General features: G+C 41.8%; 1 protein-coding gene across 5 annotated transcripts in view; it reads right to left on the bottom strand.

Annotated features, from left to right (window-relative positions):
• Positions 1–24,507, bottom strand: part of bnc2 (basonuclin zinc finger protein 2) — a 241,306-nt gene that overhangs the window by 7,070 nt on the left and 209,729 nt on the right. For 4 of the 5 annotated variants that reach the window (XM_016675582.1, XM_007560631.2, XM_007560632.2 and 1 more), the window contains one exon: positions 9,849–12,217. In XM_016675582.1, coding sequence (XP_016531068.1) covers positions 9,849–12,217 — 2,369 coding nt within the window. Of the gene's footprint in view, positions 1–1,732; positions 1,807–9,848; positions 12,218–24,507 lie in introns of all 5 variants that reach the window. The other variant, XM_007560634.2, reaches the window with a different exon arrangement.

Here is a 24,507-nt window from a genome sequence, read left to right on the forward strand (position 1 = left end):
AATAATATACATGTAAAATTTTAAATTGGAGTCCTTATTGATAAATAGAGATAAAATATCTCTAATTTCAACTAACATGCAGATCCAATTTTAAACTGGTTGTAACTTTTTTATGAATGATGGGTTGGAATTATGTAGGTCAAAGGTCGTTCACAATCCCAAGAGCCATTTTTACTCTAGTTTTTGCTAAATAAAAGCCATTTAGAGCTGCTAATGTGACACGACCTTTAGAAAAAAGATATCTTATGATTTATCTACAGAAAAAGTCTTAAGATTTTTAAAGAACCATCATTCTATTTCTATTGAGTTTTAAATAAAAATAAAAAACATAAAAGCCTTGCAAAAAGGCAATGGGAGGTTGTTATTTATGGATATTTTAAAAAAGAAAAATAGATGTAGAAAAATAGTAGCTGCACTTTTAGAGTGATTTTATTGTGGAAATCAACAAAATTAAATTTAATCACAGTTAGCTCTATCGTTTTAGCAGATTACAGACCTCGGGTTTGTTAGAAACAAAGAAAGGTTGCAACTGAGCACTTTAAAACTGAAAAATATTACAAGAAAGTTTGAACATTTGAACAAAGTTTGAAGTAAAATTAATAAACTTAACAAATCAGAACATTATTCCACATTATAGCTATTGCTTTGATTAATAAAAACAGAAAGTTGAGACGGAGCGTCCTGCTACTGTTTACCACTGTCAGCATGTCTGCTCCGCTCAGCCCCAAAATCCATTAGACTCTGACTCAATTAAATAGTCCACCATATTGAATGGGAGTTTATCAATTGATTTGAGCAGAGGTAATGTGATAATCGAGGGGAACCGGATAGCATATTAGCACGAGGCCCTGACAGCGTTGGTTGAGCATTAGAGGCGGCTTAATCGAGCACCTGGATGAAGACGTCTTCGCGTTAAGATGGAATTAATTAAGAGGTTTTTTTCAAATCCCTCTGTTCAAACACAACGTAGCTGATCAGAGAAACGCAGCAACAAACCATGCTGAAGCCGGGACACAGTTAGCGACACCGGAGCTAACACACAAAGCCATGCTAACAGTGCAGGGAGTAGGCCTGTCGCAATAATTAATCAATTGGTAAAATCTATCGGATGATTTACTGGTTTTCTACCAAAAACTGGATGGTAAAAGTTTCCAGTCTGGTATTTTGTCTCCAATAAACATTTCTTTGAAGGATAATTTTATTTACAAAGACTTTATAGTTAATTTTATTTGTTGTTGCTGTTGTTTTATCTATTTAGCATGTTCCAGAGATAAATGTTCGTTAGAAGTTAAAGTTTATTGACCTTTGATAAGTTGTTCTTGCATTATTATGCCATTACCATTAGATTACCTGAAAACAGCCTCAAAACAACAACAATATCATAATTTATCGCAATAAGTTCTGGGACAATTTATCATCCAGGAAAATTTGTTATCATGACAACAGACCTAATTTATTTTTTAACTCCAATTTCACAGCTGCTAAGAAAACTTTAAAAAGAGGAGAGAAATGCCCACGTTACAATAAAAACGGCATAAAAACACAGAAAGGAAACTTAAGCAGTCAGTATATAAAAGGCCTGCTCCTCTCACACACTCTGCGCCTTTAATGTGAAGGGTTTCCATGCAGGGAGGGCACATGTGTGTAAAACAACAAAACAAAAGAAAAGAATAAAAGATCATCCTGGGCAGGATGGGCAAAACATGGAGTCACAATGGATTGTAGAGCTTACCAGCAGTGGCAGGGTTGATGCAGTCAAAAAGGGTCCCTTTCCTTTAATTATTTACTTCCCTATCCGACATTGTCCTGCAAGAGGTAAACATACATTCATTTCAGGGACCCTTTTCTTTTCTGTGAGCCAAGCAACCAGGAGCCCGTCCACTCGAGCATCGTCAGCATTGTGAATGGGGTGAGGGGAGCGTGGCGAATTGATCGGCCGTGGCTGTCGCTGCACGATGTTCAAACCTTCCTGTGTCTCAGTGGAAAACTGACAATATTTTCCCCTCATGTGGTTTTCTTTCTGAGTGTAATGTTGGCCGGAGAGCCGTGTGGCGACGGATCATCATCAGTGTTTTCTGTGTTTGCTGTGAGTGTTGAGAGGGAGCCACAGGCTTTTGTTTGGGTGCTGGTAATGATGCTCAGGTAGGCAGGCCCTTTGCAACAACATCTCCATAAAAACACCTTCACACTGCTAATAAGCTCTAAATTAATCTGTTAACAGGCTAAAGCTCAGGCAGTAAAGCTTAAAATCCTTTCCAGACAATAGAAATGCAAACCTGGTGTCTACGATGGAGCGTAAGGGCCAGGCTAAGAAAGACAAATACAGGAATAAAGTCATAGTGTTATAAAAATAAATTACTAATATTACAAGAATAAAGTCCTAATATTGTGAGAAAAAGTCTTACAGGAATTAAGTCATGCTGTTATGAGAATAAATGTGAAATTATGAAATGTAAAATACCAGAATAAAAAGAAAACAAACTTGTATTACGAGAATAAAGTTGTATGAAATATTTCTCGTACTATTGTGACGTTATTGTGATTAACAATAAAGCCGAAATAACACAAGAATAAAATCATGATGATGTGAAACATTATGAGAATAAAGTCGTCAGACTTTTTTCTCGTATTATTACGACTTTATTGTTATCTTGGAACAATAAATCCAAAATAATACAAGAATAAACTCAAAATATCACTAGACTGAAATCGTATTAAAATGAAAAAAAAAAAAGTTTTTTCTTGTAACATTACGACAACGAACCCATAATATTGCTAATATGAAGCCTTAATATCAGGAGGATAAAGTAGTAATTTTATAACTCCTACATGTAAATTACTAAAAAAACTAAACTAATATTTTGCTTGCTGTGAAGTTATGAATGTGTAAACAGTTTAACAGGTGAATAAATACTCTATTTTTACACATCAGCATTAAATCGTTATCCGATTGTGTCTATCGACCTTTGACCTTTAAAACGGTTTTTTTCTTTTAATTTTTACTGCGTTTTTACTAATGACTTTATTCTCATAATTAAAAAACAAAAACCTCTTAGTCTGGCCCTAATACTCTGTGGTGAAAATCACATTATTTAAAGGAATAAAAATATTAAATTACCAGTTTGCTTCTTCACAAGAACTTGTAAGTAAAATTCAACAAGATTTTGCTGTAATTATTTACAAAACTAAAAAAAAAAAAGCAGCTTGTGGTCATTTTAATGAACTCGATTTAACTTGTGTTGTCAGGAGAAGTGAACTGCGTCCACATTATGCCCTCTTCTCTTCATTTATCAGATTTAGATCGGCCGCTCCCCTCCGTTCCTCCATCACTCCTCTTCAGTACGCTTCATCTTCCTCCCCCCGCTGCCTCCCCAGCGCCTCCCTGCTGGCCGGTAATGCGGCTGGCAAACCAATTCGGCGGTCTCATCTTCGCCCCGCAGACGGGGGAGGCCTCCGCAGGGAGCCGTGCAGAGGAGGCAGCCTTTCTGTCCCAGCCACCGTTAATCATCTTTAGGCTCATCTGATGGCCCTTGCCCCTGGTCTCCGTGTCGGAGCGAACGTGCGCGGATTCGTTCCTAAATGTGCTCATGTTGTCTAAATGGCTCGTAATGTGTAAATGAGATGGAGAGCGGCGAGGTGTCGAACTGACGCTGCCGGTCCTTTGTCTTCGCTGTCGTTCGTTATGAGCTCTTAGGTGAGTGGGAGGACGTGGATTTTACCCACATTCATCACTCTGCCGCACCGCCATAATAGCTCCGGGTTTCTCAGCAGACTTTACCTCTATTTTGTTGGTTTTAATTATTTTTACGTGTTTTTGCTAGTTTTTATGGTAGTAGTTTCAGTTTTTTCAGACTTCTTCTACAAGGTCAATTAATCGTATCATAAATTTAAATAATTTCCATGATGTACCGTTTCTCTATTTTCTCTCTTTTGACCAAAAATGAGAAAACTAAAGTCTTCAGTCTGGTTCTTTGGTCTCAAAGAGACATCATAATTCATTTTATTGGTTTTGTTTGTTTATTTTGGATATTTAAAATCCAGTTCCAGTTTTAAATGTTTATTAGAATTTAAAGTTTAATGATCTTTGACAATATGTTCTAGTTCCTCCTTATATTACTTGAAATGGTCCCAAAACAACAATATCATCATTTGTCGAGATATCGTTTGACAGGAACCTTTAGCAGAAGATACGACCAGCTGACGCTGGTGCTGCCGCCATTTTGCCACCAGGGGCAGTACGGAGCGACGTACTTTGCCGACAGTAATCTGCTTATGTGGGAAAGAAAAAGAAAATATAAATTTCTCATCAGCTCAAAAAACTAAAAAATAGATTCAAACACGGAAACAAAGGATATTATATCTATAATTTCCGTATGTTTTGGTTAGCTTTATAAATGCACAGTATAGTTCCAGTTAGTTCCAGTTTTTCTCAATTAATTACTGTTTTTATTTGCTTCGGTTAATTGTAATAATGTTGCTCTGCAGGGTTAGAATAGTTTTGTTTTTTTCATTAGTTTAATTTTGTTATTAAATGAGTTAGTTTAAATTAGTTTTTACAGTGTTTGTGCTAGTTATAAATGATATGTTTAGTTTTAGTAAATGTTCACATCCATGCATGAAGCTGATGAATAAAGGGCAGAGATGTCTTGAATATTAAATAATTTGTTTATTTTCTTTGTTGTCTCTCCTGCTGATTGTTTTGTTCTGAAATAAACTTTAACCTTTGGTTTATTTAGCCATAATAACCTTTGCTGCTGTTACATCTACTGATTGCAAAGTTCAGACTTTCCAAACAGCATAGACTTCAAATTAAATCGTCCATTAAAAATGCATGAAACAAGTTGTGGGTTTTCTATACGTTTTTCATCTAAGAATGAGGATTTTATTCTGCATTCTCTTTAAAATTAATCAGCAGTGATGTCTTTTTACTCACCAGATATTTGGAGTGGCTTTTGCTAACGTATTCTTTCTCTGCCTTTTTGTTTGGAAGACCCGAACTCGGAGCCCACATGCCGTGAGGGGACCGAGGGGAAAAGACGGGAAGGAGAGACTTTTCCAACATAATTAACCTTCACTCTCTCCATTTGCAGCGGCGCATGCAGGGACGGCGGGCTGCGCTCGGCTGCGTCGCGGGAGCGTGGAAGACGGAGGACACCTGCTCACCGCGGCGACACGGAAACATGTCCAGCCTTTGGAGGTGAAGGAAGGGTAAAAACGGATCTGGATTCTCCAAGCCCCCTAAAAAAACCTTCATTCGTTCTGCCTCACGTTTAAAACCCTCGCGTCCAGAGCTGGCTTGCTCAAGGGCGCGTTAAATGAGTGTATTACAGCGAGCACAGATGTTTTACAGTGTGAAATCTGCTGTTTATTTATCAACAGTGCAGACTGAGCGGAAAGCGGGTCCAAAGATGGCGTCATCTACCGTTTCGTTGCTTTTTGTGTTAATATTGTGGATCAAACGTAGGAGTTGACCTGTCACGAAGACAAATTCAACGATAATACTGTTGTTGTGACACCGTTTTCACGGTGTGTGACTCGGCCCTGGCAGTTGGCGGTTACCATAGCAACCAGTAACTGAAAGTTGCAGAAGCTCCTCCCCCTTTTTCTGTGGGATCTGAGTTTTCTTTACAAGTATTATATTTTAGACAGCTTTAATTATACACTGGGTTTTATGTGTAACTGTGTCATGTTTTTATTTTTATGTTTTAACTGTAATCATTAGTCCTGTCAGGAAACCTAATTTTGTTGGATGATAAATTGCTCCAGACTTTGTCGCGATAAGCAATAATGTTGCTGTTTTGAGGATATTTTCAAGTAATAATGCAAAAAAACATTCAAACTTTAAATTCTGACGAACATTTAACACTGCAACTGGACTTTAAATATCAAAAATAAAACACAAAACTAAAATTAATGAAGTCTCTGCAAACAAAGCACCAGACTAAAGACTTTTGTTAGTTTTTTTGTAGAGAGGAAAGATAAAAATCATGCAAATGGAAATTGAGACAATATTTAATTGATTTAATGAAACACCTAAACGCAAACATCAAATTATCCAAAAAAATGGATTTTATCTCTTTCTCAGATACTATTAAAGTGAAATGAAGTGTTTTATCCAGCTTATTAATTGCCCCTGCTACACAAACATCTGATTAGAAGAAAAAGGAATTAGTAGAACTTATTAAATTTCCAAGCAATCAACGTTCAAGCAGCAGTTTGTGCTGAATAAATCCACAGTTTCTTAATCTTATCAGAGACGATGCGCTGATGAAAACAGCTAAATGATATTCCCGTTTTATTGCTTCCACTGCTCTCAGATACACATTATGTCATTAAAGGATTATCTGGGGACAGATCTGAGGAGTATCGACTCGCCTGGCTGTTTGCTCTGATTTTCCTTGTTTTGGTTCCTGTTTGAAGCTCAAACTCGTGTCCTGTTGCTCTAGCAAATGTGTTTTTAATAAATAAATTGAGATCTGTGCACAGTCACTGACAAGACGTCAGCATTGTGTCATTTTTCAGCTGAAAAATGCAGCTTTTCATGATAGATTTCATCCAGTCTTTTAATGGCGATGTTGCAGGCAAAGTATTTCACAATTCAAGAATTAAAAGAAACAAAAAAAAACAAATGTTTTAACTTGAAAGTGGTGGACGTGTTTGTGCAGGCTGGTCGTACCCGAGGCATTCGCGACGCGCCACAGAGGGACGGTGCGTGCCACGGTTAGCAGCCGCGTTCAGAAACAACAAAGAAGTTCAGTTGGAAAAAGATGGACGAAGGAGAAAATGACAGGAAAACTTTTCATGTTTTCAGATTTTCTTGCAGAGGAGAAAAGTGCCGGGGTGTCCAAACGTTCTGCCATTACACTCCAAAAACACAAAAACAGTGTTTTTGGTGGAAATATCTTAGTTCACTTGAAATAAGACAAAACTAACTTACAAGTAGTTTGTCAGCAAGAAATAAGAGCTTGTTTCAGGTTTCAAGTTTCAAGTCAATAGTTCATTAATAGTGATAAAAAGTTCCAGATTATTTCACTTAAAGCAGGACATATTTCCCTTGTTAGAAGTGAAATAATCTGCCAGTGGAACTAGTGTGTTTTCATCAATATGAAGAAATTATTGACTTAATAAGCTCCGATGTGTTGCTGATCAAGTTACTTGTGAGTTAGTTTTATCTTTTTTCAAGTGAACTGAGATATTTGCACCCAAAATACTTGTTAAGATTTTGTGTTTTTGCAGTGAAGGGTCGAAACAGTCGAGCTGAGAAAACTCAATTGCCACAATATTGTGTAAAATGTATTTCTTAGGACATTTGTTTGTTTTTGTCTCTTGAATAATTTCCTAAATAGACAATATTTTAATAAAGCAAAGTGAATCTGTGAATTATTGCTGACAGAAATGTAAGTCAGTTTAAAACGCCAGCTAAATATTCTCCAACATGTTTTGGGTTCATTGTTCTCTTTCACGTTGGGCAGAAACGTTGTTGATGAAGGAAAATACTTTAGTCTCGTATCTGAAAACAAAAACGGTTTAATTAGATTTTAGTTGTAGAAATCCTTCCCTGTGTTTGTGAGGCCGAACAAAATGATCCAGAGCGCCCAAGCGGCCGCCGGCGCCACCCTTTGGACATCCTGAGGAGCGCGTGTTGTGACATGCAGCTGCCATCAGCCGGGGGGCGGCGGATCAGGGCGGCGGGATGGATACGTGCTAACAAGCCCAGGTGAGCGCGGCGCTTCACCGCCTGACGCGCTAATGAATGCAGCGGCTCGACAAACCGCCGTCATCGTTAATGTATGCGGCCTGATTTCACCGCGCAAAGGTGAGGCGGCGAGGGCAGGTAAACAACACGCTGCAGCTGGAAGCCTGGGGTGTGTTTTTATGTGTGTGTGTGTGTGTGTGTTTCTCTGGTCTCTAAACTTTAACTTGACACCAGCCAGATGTCCCCAAGTACCTTTTTAATTTCTTATTAACTAACAGATGTTAAGTGTTAGAAAAAGTTTGAAAGCAGCTGAGAGTTAAACTGACTTACTGCCACTTTGTTGCTTCTGCTGTGTAATATTTTAAAGTAAATAATATTTTAAAGTAATCCTAATCAATAATATTTTAAAGTAATCCTAATCAATAATATTTTAAAGTAATCCTAATCAATAATATTTTAAAGTAATCCTAATCAATAGTTCTCCAGGGTTTTGGAAGGTTTTCAAAGTTTTAATTTGACTCTGAGATTATAGATTTCTGTTATTTTTGACATTTTTTGCTTAAGTCATTTAACAAAAACACGCAATGCTTTTCATTCCTGGTAAAGATCAGGAGATTTTTTTATATTGCCTTCTGAAAAACTTATCCAGAAGGTAAAAACATAAAAATATAATATAAGAAAATCGGTGGTGCAACTATTATCAATTTCCCAGAAAGACTGAAAAGGGAACGTTTATTTATTTATAAAATATCCTGGGGTCTCCTGAAGATGAGAAAGACAAGAGAACATCCATTTCATGTATTGCAGGTTTGTTGATCTGTATAAATCAGGAACTAATTGTGTGAAAATACAGTTGACAATAAAAAGGCAACAAATCTTTTTTATCTTTTTATTATGTTTTTCTGATTTGGTGATTAATTTAACTCTTTCAGTTACTTCAACAAGATGTCGAGCAGTTTAACTATTTCAACTGTTAAAATTACTCCATCACTTAAGTAAATCTGAAAGAGTTCATTTAACACCAATTCTGAGAAGAAACTGTCAAATGTGTCCTTTGTTTAAAGCAAACTATTAATATTTATAAATGATTTCATAAAGACCATTTAAGCACATTTTAATAGTTTTAATCACCTTTTCTCTTGCCAGTGTAGATATTATTTTCATCTACTGTCCGGATCGCACATTAGCAAATATGCAAATTAGGCGATGACATCATCTTGCATCTTTTAGGGGAGCCAGTAGCTACTTTTCTTGCTGAGGATTCAGCGGCAGTGCAATAAAATGTCTACTTATCTAAACTTACTCACATCTCCAGTCAGATGAGTTCAACTAACTCGGACAAAGGAGAGAAGTTCATTTTGCCGCTGTGCTCAGTGAGGAAGATTTAGGGAGATATGAATCTCCCCAGAGTGGCAACAACGGGCGCCAATAAGTGCAGACAGCACTGTGTAAATCATAAAAGTTCAAATATAAAGAGAAAAAAAAAACAAGTTTTGTGTCTGCATGGCTTTTTCCTCCCTGCTTGTTCGGATTTTCTCGATTTAATGAGGACACGGCGTACGCGTGCAGCCCAGTTATGCCAAAACATTTGGCATATGGCTAACTGGAAATCATCTTGTTGATGCAAAAATATTATTTCATGCCTCAAACTTGTTACCTTTGGCACGTTTCAGAGCTGAACACGTAAAAAACAAAATGTGTCTTTGCAACAGCCTGCCCTGAGACGAAATTTAAAACATGCTTCTTTGCGTCTGTAAGTTTCAGGTTAAGTGTAGACACAACACCTGGCTGTCTATCCCTGAGGTTTGGGAGATTTTATTTTTTTTAAGTTGAATGATTCATTGGTCAGAGTTGAGGCTTAACAAACAGCAAATCCAGTCCTTAATGCATTACAATACAAAGACTTTAGTGAAAATAAGGGGAAATTCAGTGTGCAAGTAAAACACCTTGAAATGCCTCTAGAAAGCCTGAAGAACTGTTGGTCTAGACAACTTTAAAAGACACAAAAAGAAAAGTTGGACTGCTTGGAAGCAAAATATTAGGGAGCATGATGAAAAATGTAGAACCTGAAAACCTAAAACAGTCTGAATCGAGCCTAAATCAAATACATTAGAGTAAAGTTAGGTGTCATTTGGAGTCCTGCTGCACTCACCTGTCTCTGCTCCGTCGGGAGGGGAAAGCAGCGTTGCAGCCAGCCACTGTGCACACATGCATCTCTTTCAGGTGCACATTCTTGTAGTGCAGTTTCATGCTATAGGAGCTCTTGAAGCTCTTCTTACAGACGTAGCAGATCTTGGGGTCAGGGCTGGAGCATGGGTCTCCTTCGGGGGACTGAGATGTGGGGAATTTGGGTGGACTCGCGCCGTACCCCATGGAGGAAATGAAGCTCTCGTGCAGAGCGGCCATGCTAGCGGCGGCGGCCGCTGCTGCCGCCATTCCCCCGTTGTAGAGGCCATACTGACTCATGCAAAACATGTCATAAGTCGGATCGTTGAGCTCTTCTTTGATCTTGATCGGAGGCCCATGAGGAGACGGTGAGGAATGACCATTTCCCTCGATGTCTTTTCTCAAGTGTTCGTCCTCGTGGGCCTCGTTTTCGTGCTCCTTGTCCAGCCCTCTTCCTCCCCTGCCGTGCTTTTGATGTTCCTCTCCGTCCATCAGGTCATCGCGGTAGAACATCTTGGAGTCTGAGGTTTCAGACTCGTTTTCAAAGTCTCTCTCGTGGTCCTGATCTTCTGAGGTAAAGCTGTCCATACAGCGCAGCTCTGAAGCGCCGCCTCTGCTGTCGCTGCCAGTCCCTTCCCTACATTCGTCCTCACTTTGCCTCATCATCCCCCTCAGGGCCAGACCAGGACTCATCTCGTCCTGGGAGGGCGACTGCTGGCCACTGCCGCCGCTGTGGTGGCCAGTGCCACTTGCACCATTGTTGTTGCAGTTGCCGTTGATTTTAATATTGTTGTGAAGAAGACTTGCCTGGTGATTATGGTGGATTGTGTCGTCGTCGTCCTCATCTTTGTCCTCAAAGTCGTCTGCCACATCAATCACTTCCTTCTCAATCTTAACTGGCATGCTTGATTTACGAGGTTTCTTTTTGGGTGTGGGGTCACTGCTTGTGGTGAGGTCCTGACTGCCACCAGTGGACAGCCGGTGGGACATTGGACTTGCCTCTGACACGTGAACATTGTTGTGCGAGACAACAGCAGCCAGGATCTGCTGCTGCTGGTCCATCAGGGTGGTGCTGTTGGTAGTGGTCGGGATAATGGGGCTGGTTGGCAGTGACACTGGAGGGCTGACGAGGTCTGCTGGAGACACGAGTGTTCGGTAGAATGGGGGCACTGGTTGGACTGGCTGCACTGATTTCAGTGAAGGGAACACCAGGGGACTCTGCAGCGGGGACTGAAGCATCGGGTCTACTGGGGGAGTCGTAAAACCCAGTGGTGGCCTTCCAGGGCTGGTGAGCGTGAAGCCGCTCTTGCTGCTCGAGATGACAGGTGTACCTGTGGTGGAATTGGCACGGATAAGGTCCTTGTCGCGGTTGTTGCGCAGCATGGGCATGTGCAACCGTGGGTTGGGATTGGCACTGTGGCGGTTGCGGCTGCGCAGGGAGCTGAAGACCATGTTGCATCCCTCGATGGTGCAACGGTGTTTAATCTTCAAGTGTACGGCATTATAGTGTATCTTAAGTGTGCCTTTGTCATAAAAGGTCTTTCCACATGCATTGCAGCACACACGGCCCTTGCGTGAGGTGGCTCCCATGCGGCGTATGCGATGCATCTTGGAGGAGAACGAAGGATGGCTGATGGACTTCGAAGGCTCATCCTTGATGAAGTGGTGATGCACCTGATGGTCGCCCAGACTGTTGTGTTGCTGAGACTGGCTTTGGGTCTGCTGTTGGCCCTGCTGCGGTTGCTGCTGCTGCTGCTGCTGAAGGGACGACTGCTGCTGAGCTTGCTGGGTGGACGGGGTCGGGGAGATGGGCGATGCACAGTTGTTGGGTTCTGTCTTGGGTTCAGTGCTGTTGATGGGTCCCAGTACTCCGCGACTTGGGCTCTGACCTGTGCGGAAGGGCGATAGGGACACCTCTGACTCGCTGGTCTCCACCTGCTCTCCTTGGTTTGGGAGGCTGGGCTCCCGAAGCCGAAGGGCAGACTGCTCCATTGGGAGGCCATTAGGGGGCAAGCCGAGCATGGGGGCAGAGACCGGGTTGATATACTGGAACGGTAAGAGGAAGGCTAAGCTGTTGGGGATATTCTCAAAGTGATGAATGCTGGAGGGGCTACTGTTCTCCAGATGTGTCAAGAGCCCCGGGCTGCGGGTTCTGTTATTACTTTCGATGAACGTCCTAATCCCAGAGTCTGTCTTTGACGAGGGAACTGTGACCGCCTGACCTTCTTTCTCCTGAATAGCCATCAGCTCCACGATGGACTTGGTTTCACCAAAGCGCAAAAACTGCTGCAGGGTGATGATCTCTTCTTCACGGGACATGATGGTCCAGCGGTCCAAAACCTTGCCTGCAGCATCCTGAATGTCCCAGAAGAGACGAGAGAGACAAGAGAGAAGATACAGACTGTTATTGATTGCGAATAATTAGTCTGGTCAAAGAAAGATACTGAGCAAGGGGTAACGTGGGTTTTTCCATTCATGATACCCAGAGGTCCCCTGGAGCGACACCTGATACGCCTCATCAAAGGTCTACCCCTCAACAATCTCTCTTATTCTTGTGCTGATCAGTCCTGCAGATTGGCAAAGTGAATCCAAAGGTCCACCATTTTTAATCTGATTTTAAAAATATCAGGAATTCAGGAGAAACTGCACAAAGAGGACAAAATTGAGTTGCAACAGGACTTTTTTTTTCCAAATATAATGGACTAGGAGATGGAAAAAAGGGAGGAAGGTAGAAAAAAGAGAGAAAGAAGAAATGAGGGAGTACAACAGAACAGCCTAGAAGTCTGAAACCAAGGAACAACACATGAAGAAAAAACGCAGTACATGTTAATACAGGATGTATTTAATGGTAAATGCAACTCAACGTGTCGTTTATCTGAGAAACACCTGAATCCAGACAACAAAAACAGAAATATTACCATAAACCAATAAACCAGGAAATGTTTGTTAGGAAGGACCTGCTGAGGGAAGGTTTTAACTTCATGATGACTTCAGATTTAATTGCTTTCATAATTTGAGAATATAATGGTTTTGATGGTAAAAATAACACTTTGTAGATATATCCGCAAACATTTCAGATCTGCTTCACATGTAAGTATCGGCCAATCACCGATCTTAAGGAAATCACCGCCAATCAATCCGCTGGCCAATAAATCGGTGCATGTCTAGTGAATTCAATAAGTACATTTTATTATAAATGAAATTTGAGCATTTTTATAACAATTTGTCTTGTTTAACTACAGTAAAAATAAAGTTTTGATTAACTGTTGCTCAATATTAAAATGTCTGCTGTTGAGACTTGGGTAATGATCCAAGTAAAGCATTGACTTAGCTTGGATTTTTTGCAATAAGCAGATTGAAAAAGAAAGGTAGCGCCCCTGCAGACGGGCTCACCATCAAGCATAAACAGATGATGATGAGACTTAGTTTAGGCAAAGACTATTCTGATAGTTTTCCTCTTCTGGGGCCCCATATCTTCCACCTGTTTCAGATTGCTGCTGGCGAATGAGTTCACAAACCGAACAACACGCTGCAGCTGATGATAATATTCAGAGTTGGAGTATTTATGTGAGCAAAATGGAAATGTACAGTGTAAACAGTGCGGCTCACACACTGCAGGCCCTCAGGGGAGCAGCAGCGGGTGACATCAGGGGAGCAGCGCCAAGCGATGACAATTAGTCATGCTGAAATGGTAGCATTTCTTACGCGCTCCTTGCTGCTGGCATCTATAAAAGATAAATGGCGACTGTGGTGCGCAGAAAGCTGTAAAAACCAACATCACAAAAGCACAAAGGGCCTGTAAGGAGAAAACAGAAGATAAATGTTTAAAGAGAGACAGCGGGGAAAAGAAAGAGAGAGGGAGAAATACTACGGGAGACACACAGAGGAAGAAAACAGAGAAAAAGAAATAAAAGTGTGAGTGGTTTCATATCATGCCCTTAGATATACCAGAGAAATAGATTCTTCTGAGACGAAACATCAATAGTCACTGGGGTATTTGTTGTTAAATATACATTAAAAAACATTTTACACTTTCATTCTGTGTGCGCTCTGGAGTTTTAGCCTGGAGGTACGACTTTAAATTCTAGCCTGGACACTATTATTTCATACTGCATGGCCATGCGGGCATTAGCACTTCCATTTGATTTAATTGAAACAAAATAATGAAAGTAAATTAGAAAGTGAATCTGTGAATAGTTCCACTGTCTGAAAACTGTTCTTAAGAAATCTGGATTCTAAGAAGAGCAGCAGTCTGGGTTTTACACTTCAGGGAAACAAAAACTGGCTCTTTTTTTTTTTACACTTTTCAAACACGCAGAGGTCGCCTGGTTATTTACATTTAATATATTTTTAAGGTGAAATTGAGGAAATTTTCACCTTAAAAATGAAAACAACGTCACGAATGTTAAGTGATGTCGCCTTGGGAAAGTATTCACACCCATTAAACTTTTTCACACTGTCACGACACAACCGCAAACTTTTTCCTTTTACATGGATTTTATGTGACGACACGTATATAAAGGAGCTCACAGCAGCGAAGTGGAAGGAAAAACTTAAAAGATTTTCAAAATGCATTAGTTTTACAGTTAAAGCTGCGACTGGAAGGCGCTCTTCGTTTTCTGAAAACAAAGAGCGGCGTTTACCAACGTTTTAAAACTCAGCCTTTACTCTGACGCCTCAAAATGAAATAAAGTGCAGCTGATATGACTATGGCTGCATGATCAATGTTTGACAGAAGAGTGAGAAATCAAAAAATTATCATGTGTTAGGATGGTCTAGTCAAAGCCCGACTAGAGTTTCAAGATGCTCTCCATCCAGTCTGATGGACTGGATGAAACTTTTCAGTGGAGTGGAAGGCGACTGCACTTAAAAACTTCAGGGATTATAAATACTTTGGCAAGGCATTATAAAAATATGCAAAAAGAGTTTAGAGTTGATTAGTTCAGATTAAAACGATGTCCGTAAGACAAACATTTCCAACTATTTATTTCCAACTGGCAGGAAAAAGACATTTTATTTTGTCTTCAAAGAGTCCAGAGGCGTTGGAGTGAATCGGAAAGCAGAGAGCCACTGTTCAGCGGTCGCTGGATTTTGGGGAAGCAGCCAGAGGTCCAGACGGAGCCACATCATGAACGCTCCAAAGGTCAACAGAAGTTCAGAAATAAAAGAATTATCTGCAGGAAGACACGAGCTGTCCGTCCTGCAGGAGCTTCTGATGATGAAGACACGACGCTAATGTCCAGCGATGCCCAAAGGGAGGTCCAGGGGCCGTTTGAGGCCCCTGGGATGACTGAGTGTGGCCCCTGATTTCAGTTCCAGAATAATCTAAATTTCCTGTTTGATGCAGATGGAGAGTTTGTTTTGTTAAATGGGGATAAATGATCTCAGACAAATTAAATCTCCTTACAACAGAAAACATTTCTAACTATTTATCTTTAAATGATCAAACTTCGTTATTGCTGCAAGGATCCGGTGACTTTTACTCAAAAAATCTGCTTTCAATCAACTCATTAAACTTGACTTAATACAGCAACTGTTTTCAAAGACACAATGAGCCAAATCCTGATTTTATTGCTTAGAATTGAATAAATTTTGTTCTACTTTTTTCCAATCGATACCTAGAAAATTTGCAAACTTTCTTTTAATGAGCAAAACTTAATTTAGGATTTAAATCTATAATAATTTACATATTTTTTCCCCAACAAAAACCTGAGTGCTCCATTTATTCAATGAAGCAGTGCAAGCTCAGTTTATTGTGGAGGAAGAAAAGGAAAATGTTTTTTTTTTCCCTTTGAAGTCTTTTTGACAAAAAGTTTGGACACCCCTGATGTAAGGCGTGTTGACACACATTCGCAGACAAACGCTCATAATCTTTACTACTATAAGTCTTGCAGCTGCACTCCCCTGCATTAGCTCTGCGCTGCAGTGAGAGAAACAAATACGCCATTAGAAGCACTTTTACAAGTAGGCACTCATCTTCCAATTAGCTTAATGTGGCCCTCTTCCCTCTCTATTTTCCAGCCGTGCCCCACCTCTTCTTGTACGCTCCCTTCAGTAAAATCTCATTAATCCACCCCTCCCCCCCTCCCCTAGTGCTATGACATATTAGTCTGTCATTATGCATCCCAGAGTCCTTTAAACAATGCAGCTAAACCTTTTGTTTGCCAGGTTAATGACTATTAGCCAATAATTACAGCAGAGAGACGGCGGGGTACCCCCACTTTATCTGCTCCACAGCCTCAGATGTTGGTTTATTTCATCCGCCTGCCTCCCTGAATTAATCTGGCTCACAAGCGTGTTTATCCGTCTTCTCGCTGCTGCGTCGCCAATGCTGGATGTTGTGCAAAAATGTCTTAACGTAGCCCGCTAACCCGGGGCTGGGTTAGCGCTCCCGGTTACAACATGTCAACCAATTATGCAATTAGCAGATTATGCAATTTGTTGCATGTTTCCTTGTGAGCTAGAAAGTAAACTGGGAGATCTCTGAACTGGTTGGAATGAAGAGGATCCGTTCTCACAATGGCAAAGTGAACCATGGGAACCGCATTGATCCACCAATCACCTTGCGGTGAATGTGATCTCCTCTAAGCCTCCAGGGAATCCCCATTGATCTCCAGTCCTACTCTCAGATCCAGTTGCTTAAAAAAAAGAAAACATACTCTATTCCTGTGTTTATCACTTCAAGGGAGGTTAAGCAGAAGTTCCTTGTGATCTGAGAAGGTCCTGAACCTTGACGCTTTTTATTCCGTTCTCCGCCTGCCTCCGCCGCTCCGCTGCGGACCGCGATGAATAATGCAGAGGATCTAGTGACGAGGGGGGCCCCATCGGGGATCGGTTCACGCAAAGCCCACTGCCTGGAGCCATCACATCAGAGGCCAGCCGCTCCAAAGGCACAAGCTGGCTCCCCCTTCGCCTCCCCAGTGGCTGGTCAAAGGTCATCTGTGAACAACCATCTCTGCTGCGTCCCCTGTGATGGCGCACAGGAAAATCTCCAGCTACACGAGGACGTGGGCGGACGACATTCGGAGGAATCATAAAGGCTGAAATTTACCCGTTGTGATCTCGGGTTATTTCTCTTTTAAGCTCCGTTCGTCAGAAGAGATTATTCTGCAGTGGAGCCGAAAATAAACATTTGTTCAAGCTGCTGTAGGCCAATTAATTTCATCCTCATTGGCACTTTTTTAACCTTAATCTGCATTGATCAAAAGCTTTACATAACAACGGACGGACAGACAGACTTTTGGCAAACATAACTTGCACTTCGAGTTTTGTCTATATATTTTCCCCCCAATCAGCCAGATTTGATGTAAAAGTCAAAGTTTGCCTTGGTCATCAGTTCTCAGGTTCTCCAAACATCTCTTAAAGGGCCGGTATGTATCTTACAGAGTCATAGTGCCATGTTACAGCACAATTAAGAAAATATGTTAGCTTCAGTTGTTATGAAAATACCATATGGATCAAAAACAACTTAAGAGAAATATGAGCTTGGTGGAAATGGGCAGAGTTTTGAGCCAGTTTTCTTTAGACTTTATTTTTACTCATTTTTATTTTCTAATTTGTTGTAATGTGTCCAAAGCCCCTGAACCAACGTTGGTTAGCAGATATTTGTGCACAACTCATTTTAAATTATGTAATTAGACAATATTTATAGGTGAAAATAAATGGAAAGTACAAAATATAAACCAGCTACAACAAATGGATTTTTTCCTTCCACTCAATTTCCCAGTGGTATCCCTACATAAAGCACTATGTGAGCAGCCCACTTCTTTGTCAAAGTCAAATTAGCATCAACAAACTCTAAGCTTGCTCATAACATAATAGCAGAAACTCAGTTTTAGGTTTGTTAGTTGTAAGCCATCAAAAATAAACACTCTGAGAAACGACTCTCTAAATTAATTCCATGTTTTGAAGTGAGTTATTTAGTTTATTATAGTTGATGTTCAAGTTAAAGCCAGTCGTAGTCGGTTTCCTTGGAAAATGTAACAAGATAAAAGTGGTTGTTTAAATCTTTCGCAGAGTTCAATCATTTGTTTCTCCAAAAACGTGAAGAATTCAGAGAAACGGTGGCATGAGTTTCAGCGGGCAGACACGACGCCTCTCCACAAATAAGCTTCAAGGTCTTCTCGGCCTCAACGAGTAACGCTTTGGTGGGAAACGAGATCCTCAGGAACTGAAAGGTTACATAATATCTTCTGTAAACTTTTTGCTCAAATTCTGGTTTCCTCGTGAAAACAGAAGCGATGTGGAAACGGAGATGATTGAATAAGCGGCAGCTGATGAGACGCCATTCGGAGGCGGCTCTTATCTAATCAGGAACCATCGGAAAGGGCCGACTTCATCACAGAGGACAGGCGGCTGCAGGATAAGTGGATGTGAGGAGGCCATTCACTTGTGCTGCAGCAGACGCAGCCAACAGGCCACAGGACACCCGGCTTCACCTCTCTGCCTGATTTGAGGCATGGCTTCGGTTAAAAATTCATGACCGTGTGTTAGCTGTTGCTAAGGGCACGCTAATCGACTGGAGTGAGATTTATAGTGCAGTTGCTGCACTAGATGGAAAGGGAGGGGGTCAGGGGTCATTATGCTGCAGAAGACGGTACGGCAGGCCAGCTTAACATAAAATCAGTTCAGTCTGACTAATTGCATTCTACGCTGCAAAAACACAAAATCTTACCAAACAATTTTGGTCTAGTTTCTTTGCTCAAGACACCGAACTGATTTAGAGACTCTTGACTACTCAGATTTACACTTAGTATTAATGCTAAATGAGATATCTTTAATTGGAAATGACTAGTCAAAACATTAAAAAATATTACTTTATGACGAATCATAATTTAATTCTTAATATTTGAAATCTTAAATGTAATTTACCCTGGCCAGGATGTAACTGCAGATATCTGCAGTAACATGTCTGGTCATAAAGCAGAGTTTGCTGAATCAGATTTTGTGGTAAAACGGCCTGCCGTACAGACGGGTGAGTCAGAACCTGGCACACGCCGGGTTCCAGGTGGCCTTTCCTAAACCGTTTCCATCTCTTTTTCCACTGTCTTGTCTTTTATTATCTGTTTTTGAAAACAAAGCTGTCATTTTACGTCTCCTCTGCTCTGATTCATCCGACTCTCCCGACTTCAAACCGCCGTCGTCATCGGCGCATAATGTCGAAAAGATGTCCCCCGGCTCCTTCAGAAAGAGGACGGGACGGTCGTTTGGCCCCCCGCCCGGCGAAAGGTGCAGCACATGGAAGCCATTTCAGGCCCGGCGTGCTCTCCCAGGTCCGGCAGCGTTTACAGCAAACTAAAACCAACAGAATCAGCTGAGATGGATAAAACACGTTTGTTAGCTGAAATATATAAAAACTGTAACTAATGGGGGAAAACAAACTAACTGGAACTACAAGGCACGCTTACAAACTTAACTAAAACATCCTGAAATCATAGATTTAGTAATGTTTTCGTGCTAATGGATCTTTTTATTATCCTTTTGAACTGAAGTGTGTCACGATACATTTTGCTGGACAATAAATTGTCCCAGAAGTTATCGTGATAAAACGATAATCTTTTTGTTTTGATGCCATAATAATACAAGAACACATTCTCAAAGATGAATAAACTTTCAATTCTAGATAACATTTAATGCTGGAACTGGAATACATTTTAAATATCCAAAATAAACAAAACAACAGAAACAGATAATCGTTCTGCTTTGACAGGGAAAACAGGCGAAAGTGGCAGGTCGTGCAAACTAACTAAGTTCTACTGGATGTTGAATTCAGCATTTTTTTTTTCTTGTTTATTCTTTTGGATAATTTAATATGTTCCAGTTCCAGAGTTAAACGTCCTTTAAAGTTTTTTTTGTCTTTGAAAAGCGTACCTATTATTATAATAGATCAAAAACGGTCTCAAAATGACAATATTATCGTTAATTTATCATTTCTGGGACAATTTATCGTCCAACAGCATTTGTTATCATGATAGGCCTAAATAACACAAAACTAACTTCCAAGTAACTTTTCAGCAGGAAACAGGAGCTTGTTTCACGGCATTAACTCCTTAATATTGATGAACAAGTTTCACATCAAATTATTTCACCTATGACATTTTTATATTATACAGTGAAACAAAGTGAAACTAGCATTTTTCATCAATACTGATGAATAATGTAAGTTTTGTCTTATTTTATGTGAACTGAAATATTTGCAAAGTAAACCAAAATTACTTGGTAAGATTTTGTTATTTTTCAGTGTGAAGCTTTGAAACATGCAGAATCTGATACAGAGCTTAATTAGACCTTAGCTCTAGTTTCTGGGTCAAATAGTGACAGGTCTAATAACTAGTAAAAGCAGCAAACGCACTCTAAAAACCAACTGAATGAGACAAATGAAAAACCCAGATCTGTTATAACCCTGATTCTGAGTGCTGAAGCACCATAACCGAGGTGAAAGCTCAGCAGATCCAGCACGGAGCCAGAGGGAACGCCTCGGAGAACGCGACTGTCTGATGCTTCCCGTTAACCACGGCTGCAGCAGCGGCTGCAGCAGCGGCTGCAGCAGGGGCCTCTACGTTCGCTCCAGGGCCAACGGAGAGCAGTGAGGCGGCGGAGGAGCGGAGAAACGCTCCCCTCTCCCGCTTACATCACGTCTCCTTTGTCTTGATTACAATGTTGGCAGGCGAGCCGCACAGAGCAGCATATGCTCACAGTTTGCTCCTTTAGCCACATTAAAGTTCGGTTCCTGGCGTTCCTCTATCGAAACTTCCACCTCCAGGAAGCGGAGGGAAGCGTTTGGAAAGCTGTGCTGCGTTGGTGCCGCAGCAGCAGAGGTGTGTGTAAGCTGCAACGCGCCGCATTAGCAGCGCAGGAAGAGAAAGAATAAGCTAATGGACTCTTTATTTAATGTGATCAGAGCCATTATTGACAGGCTGCCAGGAAGACGCAGGACCATTAACTCAAGTCTGGGTGTGTGTGTGTGTGTGAGAGAGTGTGTGTGCTGCTATCTGCTACCTTTCCTCCAGTCCTTTCCCTACAATGTTTCACTGCCAAACTGGTTCCAACTCAGAACCAGTTTAAGCTTCAGACTGGAACAAAACGGGATGAAAACGTCTGAGAAACGAGTTTTAAATCAAAACTTTACATCCATCCATTTATTCATTCATCCATCCATCGATCTATATGTCCATCCATCCATCGGTTCTATACAGTATAAATCCTTTTATCTGCAGAAATATCTGTCATAAATTCAGGCCATGATTTTTGTTTTTTTATATTTACTGTCAAACTTGGAGTGAAACCTTGGAAACTTGATTCCAGAAATTTGGCCAATTATGAGATGAAAGTTATTTAAACTCTGTAAACCAGAGGTCTGTGATTCATCCCGACGGTTTTCCCACAGCACCAGAACCCGGAGCGTCTTCATAACGAGCCACTTTGTACCGCTGCCCATGTGACGTAAGGATGCGTGAATCAACACACCGAAGGTTTGCGCTGCAGAAAACCACAGAACAACTCTAGAACTTCATCTGTTTTCATAAACATTTTACAAATGGCTTCTCCAGAAGAGCTGCAGGTGGATGCAGTAAAATCACTGAAGGTTTTCACAGAGAGGAAGATCCACATCCGTCACCGGGCCGGTCGCTGCTGCTGCATTTCGCTTCATTTTATTTGTCTCATTCAATAAGTTTGAATTAGTTTTTACAGTGGTTTTCCAAGTTTTGATTAGTCATTATTAGTTATACATTGTTCAGTTCTAGTCTTTATTAGTTGTAATAGATTTTTTTGATTAATTTTTAGGTGCAGGATTCAAGAAAATGAAAGTTTTGTGACTATGCTTGGATTGGGTCATGAATACTGAACAGAAGATAAACTTTTCAACAAACAGATTAATAAAAACAAAAGTGAAGGATATTATATCTATAATTTTAGTGTGTTAGTTAGTTTTCTAAGGGTACAATATGTTTCCAGTTAGTTTTTGTTTTTCCCGATTAATTCTGCGTTTTTATTTATTTCAGTGAAGGAAAATGTTTTCTCGGTTTCAGTTGTCGTTGCTGTGTTAGCTTTAGTTAGCTGTAATAGCCTGCTGTATGCACGCCGGGTCTCCTGGGCCATCATGGGTCACGGTTCCGGGTCGCCGGGTCTGAATCCTGTCACGTTTTCCAGAGTGGTGATAACTTTCAGAAAAATAAACATCTGCTGCCTCTCCACGCAGACAAGACGAGCCTAAAACCAACCTGGAAAAGTTCGACATGTTCTGAACGTGGGATCGCGTTTCACGTTTTCCCAAAGATCAGAGACCTGCGGAGGAAGAGAGGAGCTACGTCTGGAGAAAAAGGTGAGCAGACGGGGTCATTCGGGGTCGCCGAGGTCCTGCAGGGCCAGCAGATGTTTGATCCAAACCCAGAACATCTGGCCCTCCACACACTGAATCTGTTTCACTCAGCTTCTCTTTGGATTTTCATTGTTCCTCACGGTCCACTAAAGTCTACGCCTCTCCTTCCAGAGAGAAAAATCCATTCATCATTATCGTTACTCATCACGTCAGTAAAGTCGCTCCTCTTATGTGCTGCATGCAGCAGATATGTTTAGATTTATAAAGAGCTGTGCAAACACAATCAGAGCAAGGTTATATTATTTAAATAAAACTAAAAAATTTACAAAAACTGAAACTGAGAAAACATTTCCATTAACTGAAATGATTAAAAACAGTAATTAATGGGGAAAAACTACAACTGGAGCAGCATCGTACGTTTATAAAACTAAGAAGTGAAGATATGAAATCCTTCGTTTTCGTATTTTTAATCTATTAGCCTTTTGAACTGATGTGAAGTTGATCTGTTTCCCCATCCATAAACCTGCGGAGGCCAAAATAGCGACAGAAAAAGTTGTCGTTTCTGCTATTGTTGGGAACCGAGGCGGGCGTGTTCACTGGGTTCTGGACCGCAACGTGGCGAGAGCGCCGTCTGCTCCCCGCGCCGCTTCCTTTTATAAACGCCGTCCCCACGGCAGATCCCCGACTGGCCGGGCGGGACAAACAATGTCTGGACCGGGTTGGGAGGGGAGTGGACCGGCGCTCTGTCTGATCAGAGGCTCGGGTCCAGAAACAAACGACCATCGTCTGATCATCCCGCGGTGGAAAGATCTGGTGGCCATAAACGTGAACAACTGCAGCAGATCCAACACCAAATATCCACTGAAAACCTGCTTGTTACTGGACTTTCTCACTGAGTAAAGGTGAAATATTTGGCTGGAGATGCAGCTGGGAAACAGGTACAGGAAGTGACACGCTACTGACACACGATCGGCTGGATTCAGCAGAGCAGCCACTCCAGGAGCAGGATTATTTTTTCTTATTCCTGATTGGCTGAAAGCCAAAAGATAAGGAAAACGTTGACCTGTGGCAGACATCCGTCCGTCCATCCACCCACCCATCCATCAATCCATCCCTCCGGTCCGGTTCTGCCCGGTTCCGCCCCTGAACCATTTGCCGCAGGTCTTCGGTTCTTCCTGCCTGTTGACTGAATCCACTGCCGCCACAGAAACAGCAGAAAGCTCTAAACTTTTAACCAGGAAACATCTGGAACAAAGTGGACGATGCGTACCACCAGCGTTTGGTTCTGTCAGATGTTGGGTCGGGTCGTGACTTCCTGTTTGTGCCACTGTCCAAGTGCCTCTATGTAGAAAGCACCAGACAGTTCTTGTAATTCGAGAGCAAAGCGAACATGTTTGTGTTGTGATGCTAGCAGTGCAGTCGCATCCTGATTTAAAGCTCTGTGTAATGCAATCTGCCCTTGTTTGGGTCGGCCCGGTCTGGCACTGCGGTGCGCAGCGATGCTATTGATCCCTCGGCCTTGTGGTCTGCTGGGTTCCTGTCAGTAAATGCAATGAGCAGAAGCGTCTTCCATCTCCCGCTCCACCCCGTGTAGGACTACAAGCCCAACAGCCGTCGCTGAAACCCGATCCGGTCCGGCCGGGGGTTCTGGCCGTCAGCGGGCGGAGGTGCCCTGCGGCGTCCCGCCGGGCCTCGGCTAAGTCGATTTGGTGTCAGCGCAGCCTCTCACCTCGCCGCGCCGCGCCGGCCTAATGTGTCGCGCTAATATGTCTCTCCATGAGAATTACAAGGCTGTAAGAGGAACCCAGATACGATAAGTATGGATCGGCTGAGGCCGGGTTCTGTCTGCGTCCTGCTGGGACGGACGGACGGACGGAGGGAGGGAGGGAGGTGTTGAACGAGTGCAGTGGACTAACCAGCGTCTGGCTCGGAGCAAAGGCTGGAGCGCAGGGGCTGCTGGGAAAAGAACTGGCCTCTAAACAGCAGAGTGAAGTCCGTCCGTCATTCATCCATCCGTCCGTCATTCATCCATCCATCCGTCATCCATCCATCCATCCGATGTTGGGCTCTGCCTGTGACCCGTAGGGATGGAGGGAATCGGTGAACGAGTGTAACAGCCTCTAACCGGCGTCTGGCTGCGGCTCGGAGCGAAGGCTGGAGCAGGGGCTGCTGGGAAATCTCTGGGCTGCTGGGAAATAAACTTTCCTCTCCGCCGCAGAGTGGAGGGGGGGTGGGTGATGGGGGTAGCATTGAAAAAATGATTAGTGTTTAATGAGAAGGATGGAGAGAATGTGATGGGCTGTTAATGCTTTTCTTCAGAGTATTG

The sequence above is a fragment of the Poecilia formosa genome, unplaced genomic scaffold (assembly GCF_000485575.1).
Source record: "Poecilia formosa unplaced genomic scaffold, Poecilia_formosa-5.1.2 Scaffold117, whole genome shotgun sequence".
Classification (NCBI taxonomy): domain Eukaryota; kingdom Metazoa; phylum Chordata; class Actinopteri; order Cyprinodontiformes; family Poeciliidae; genus Poecilia; species Poecilia formosa.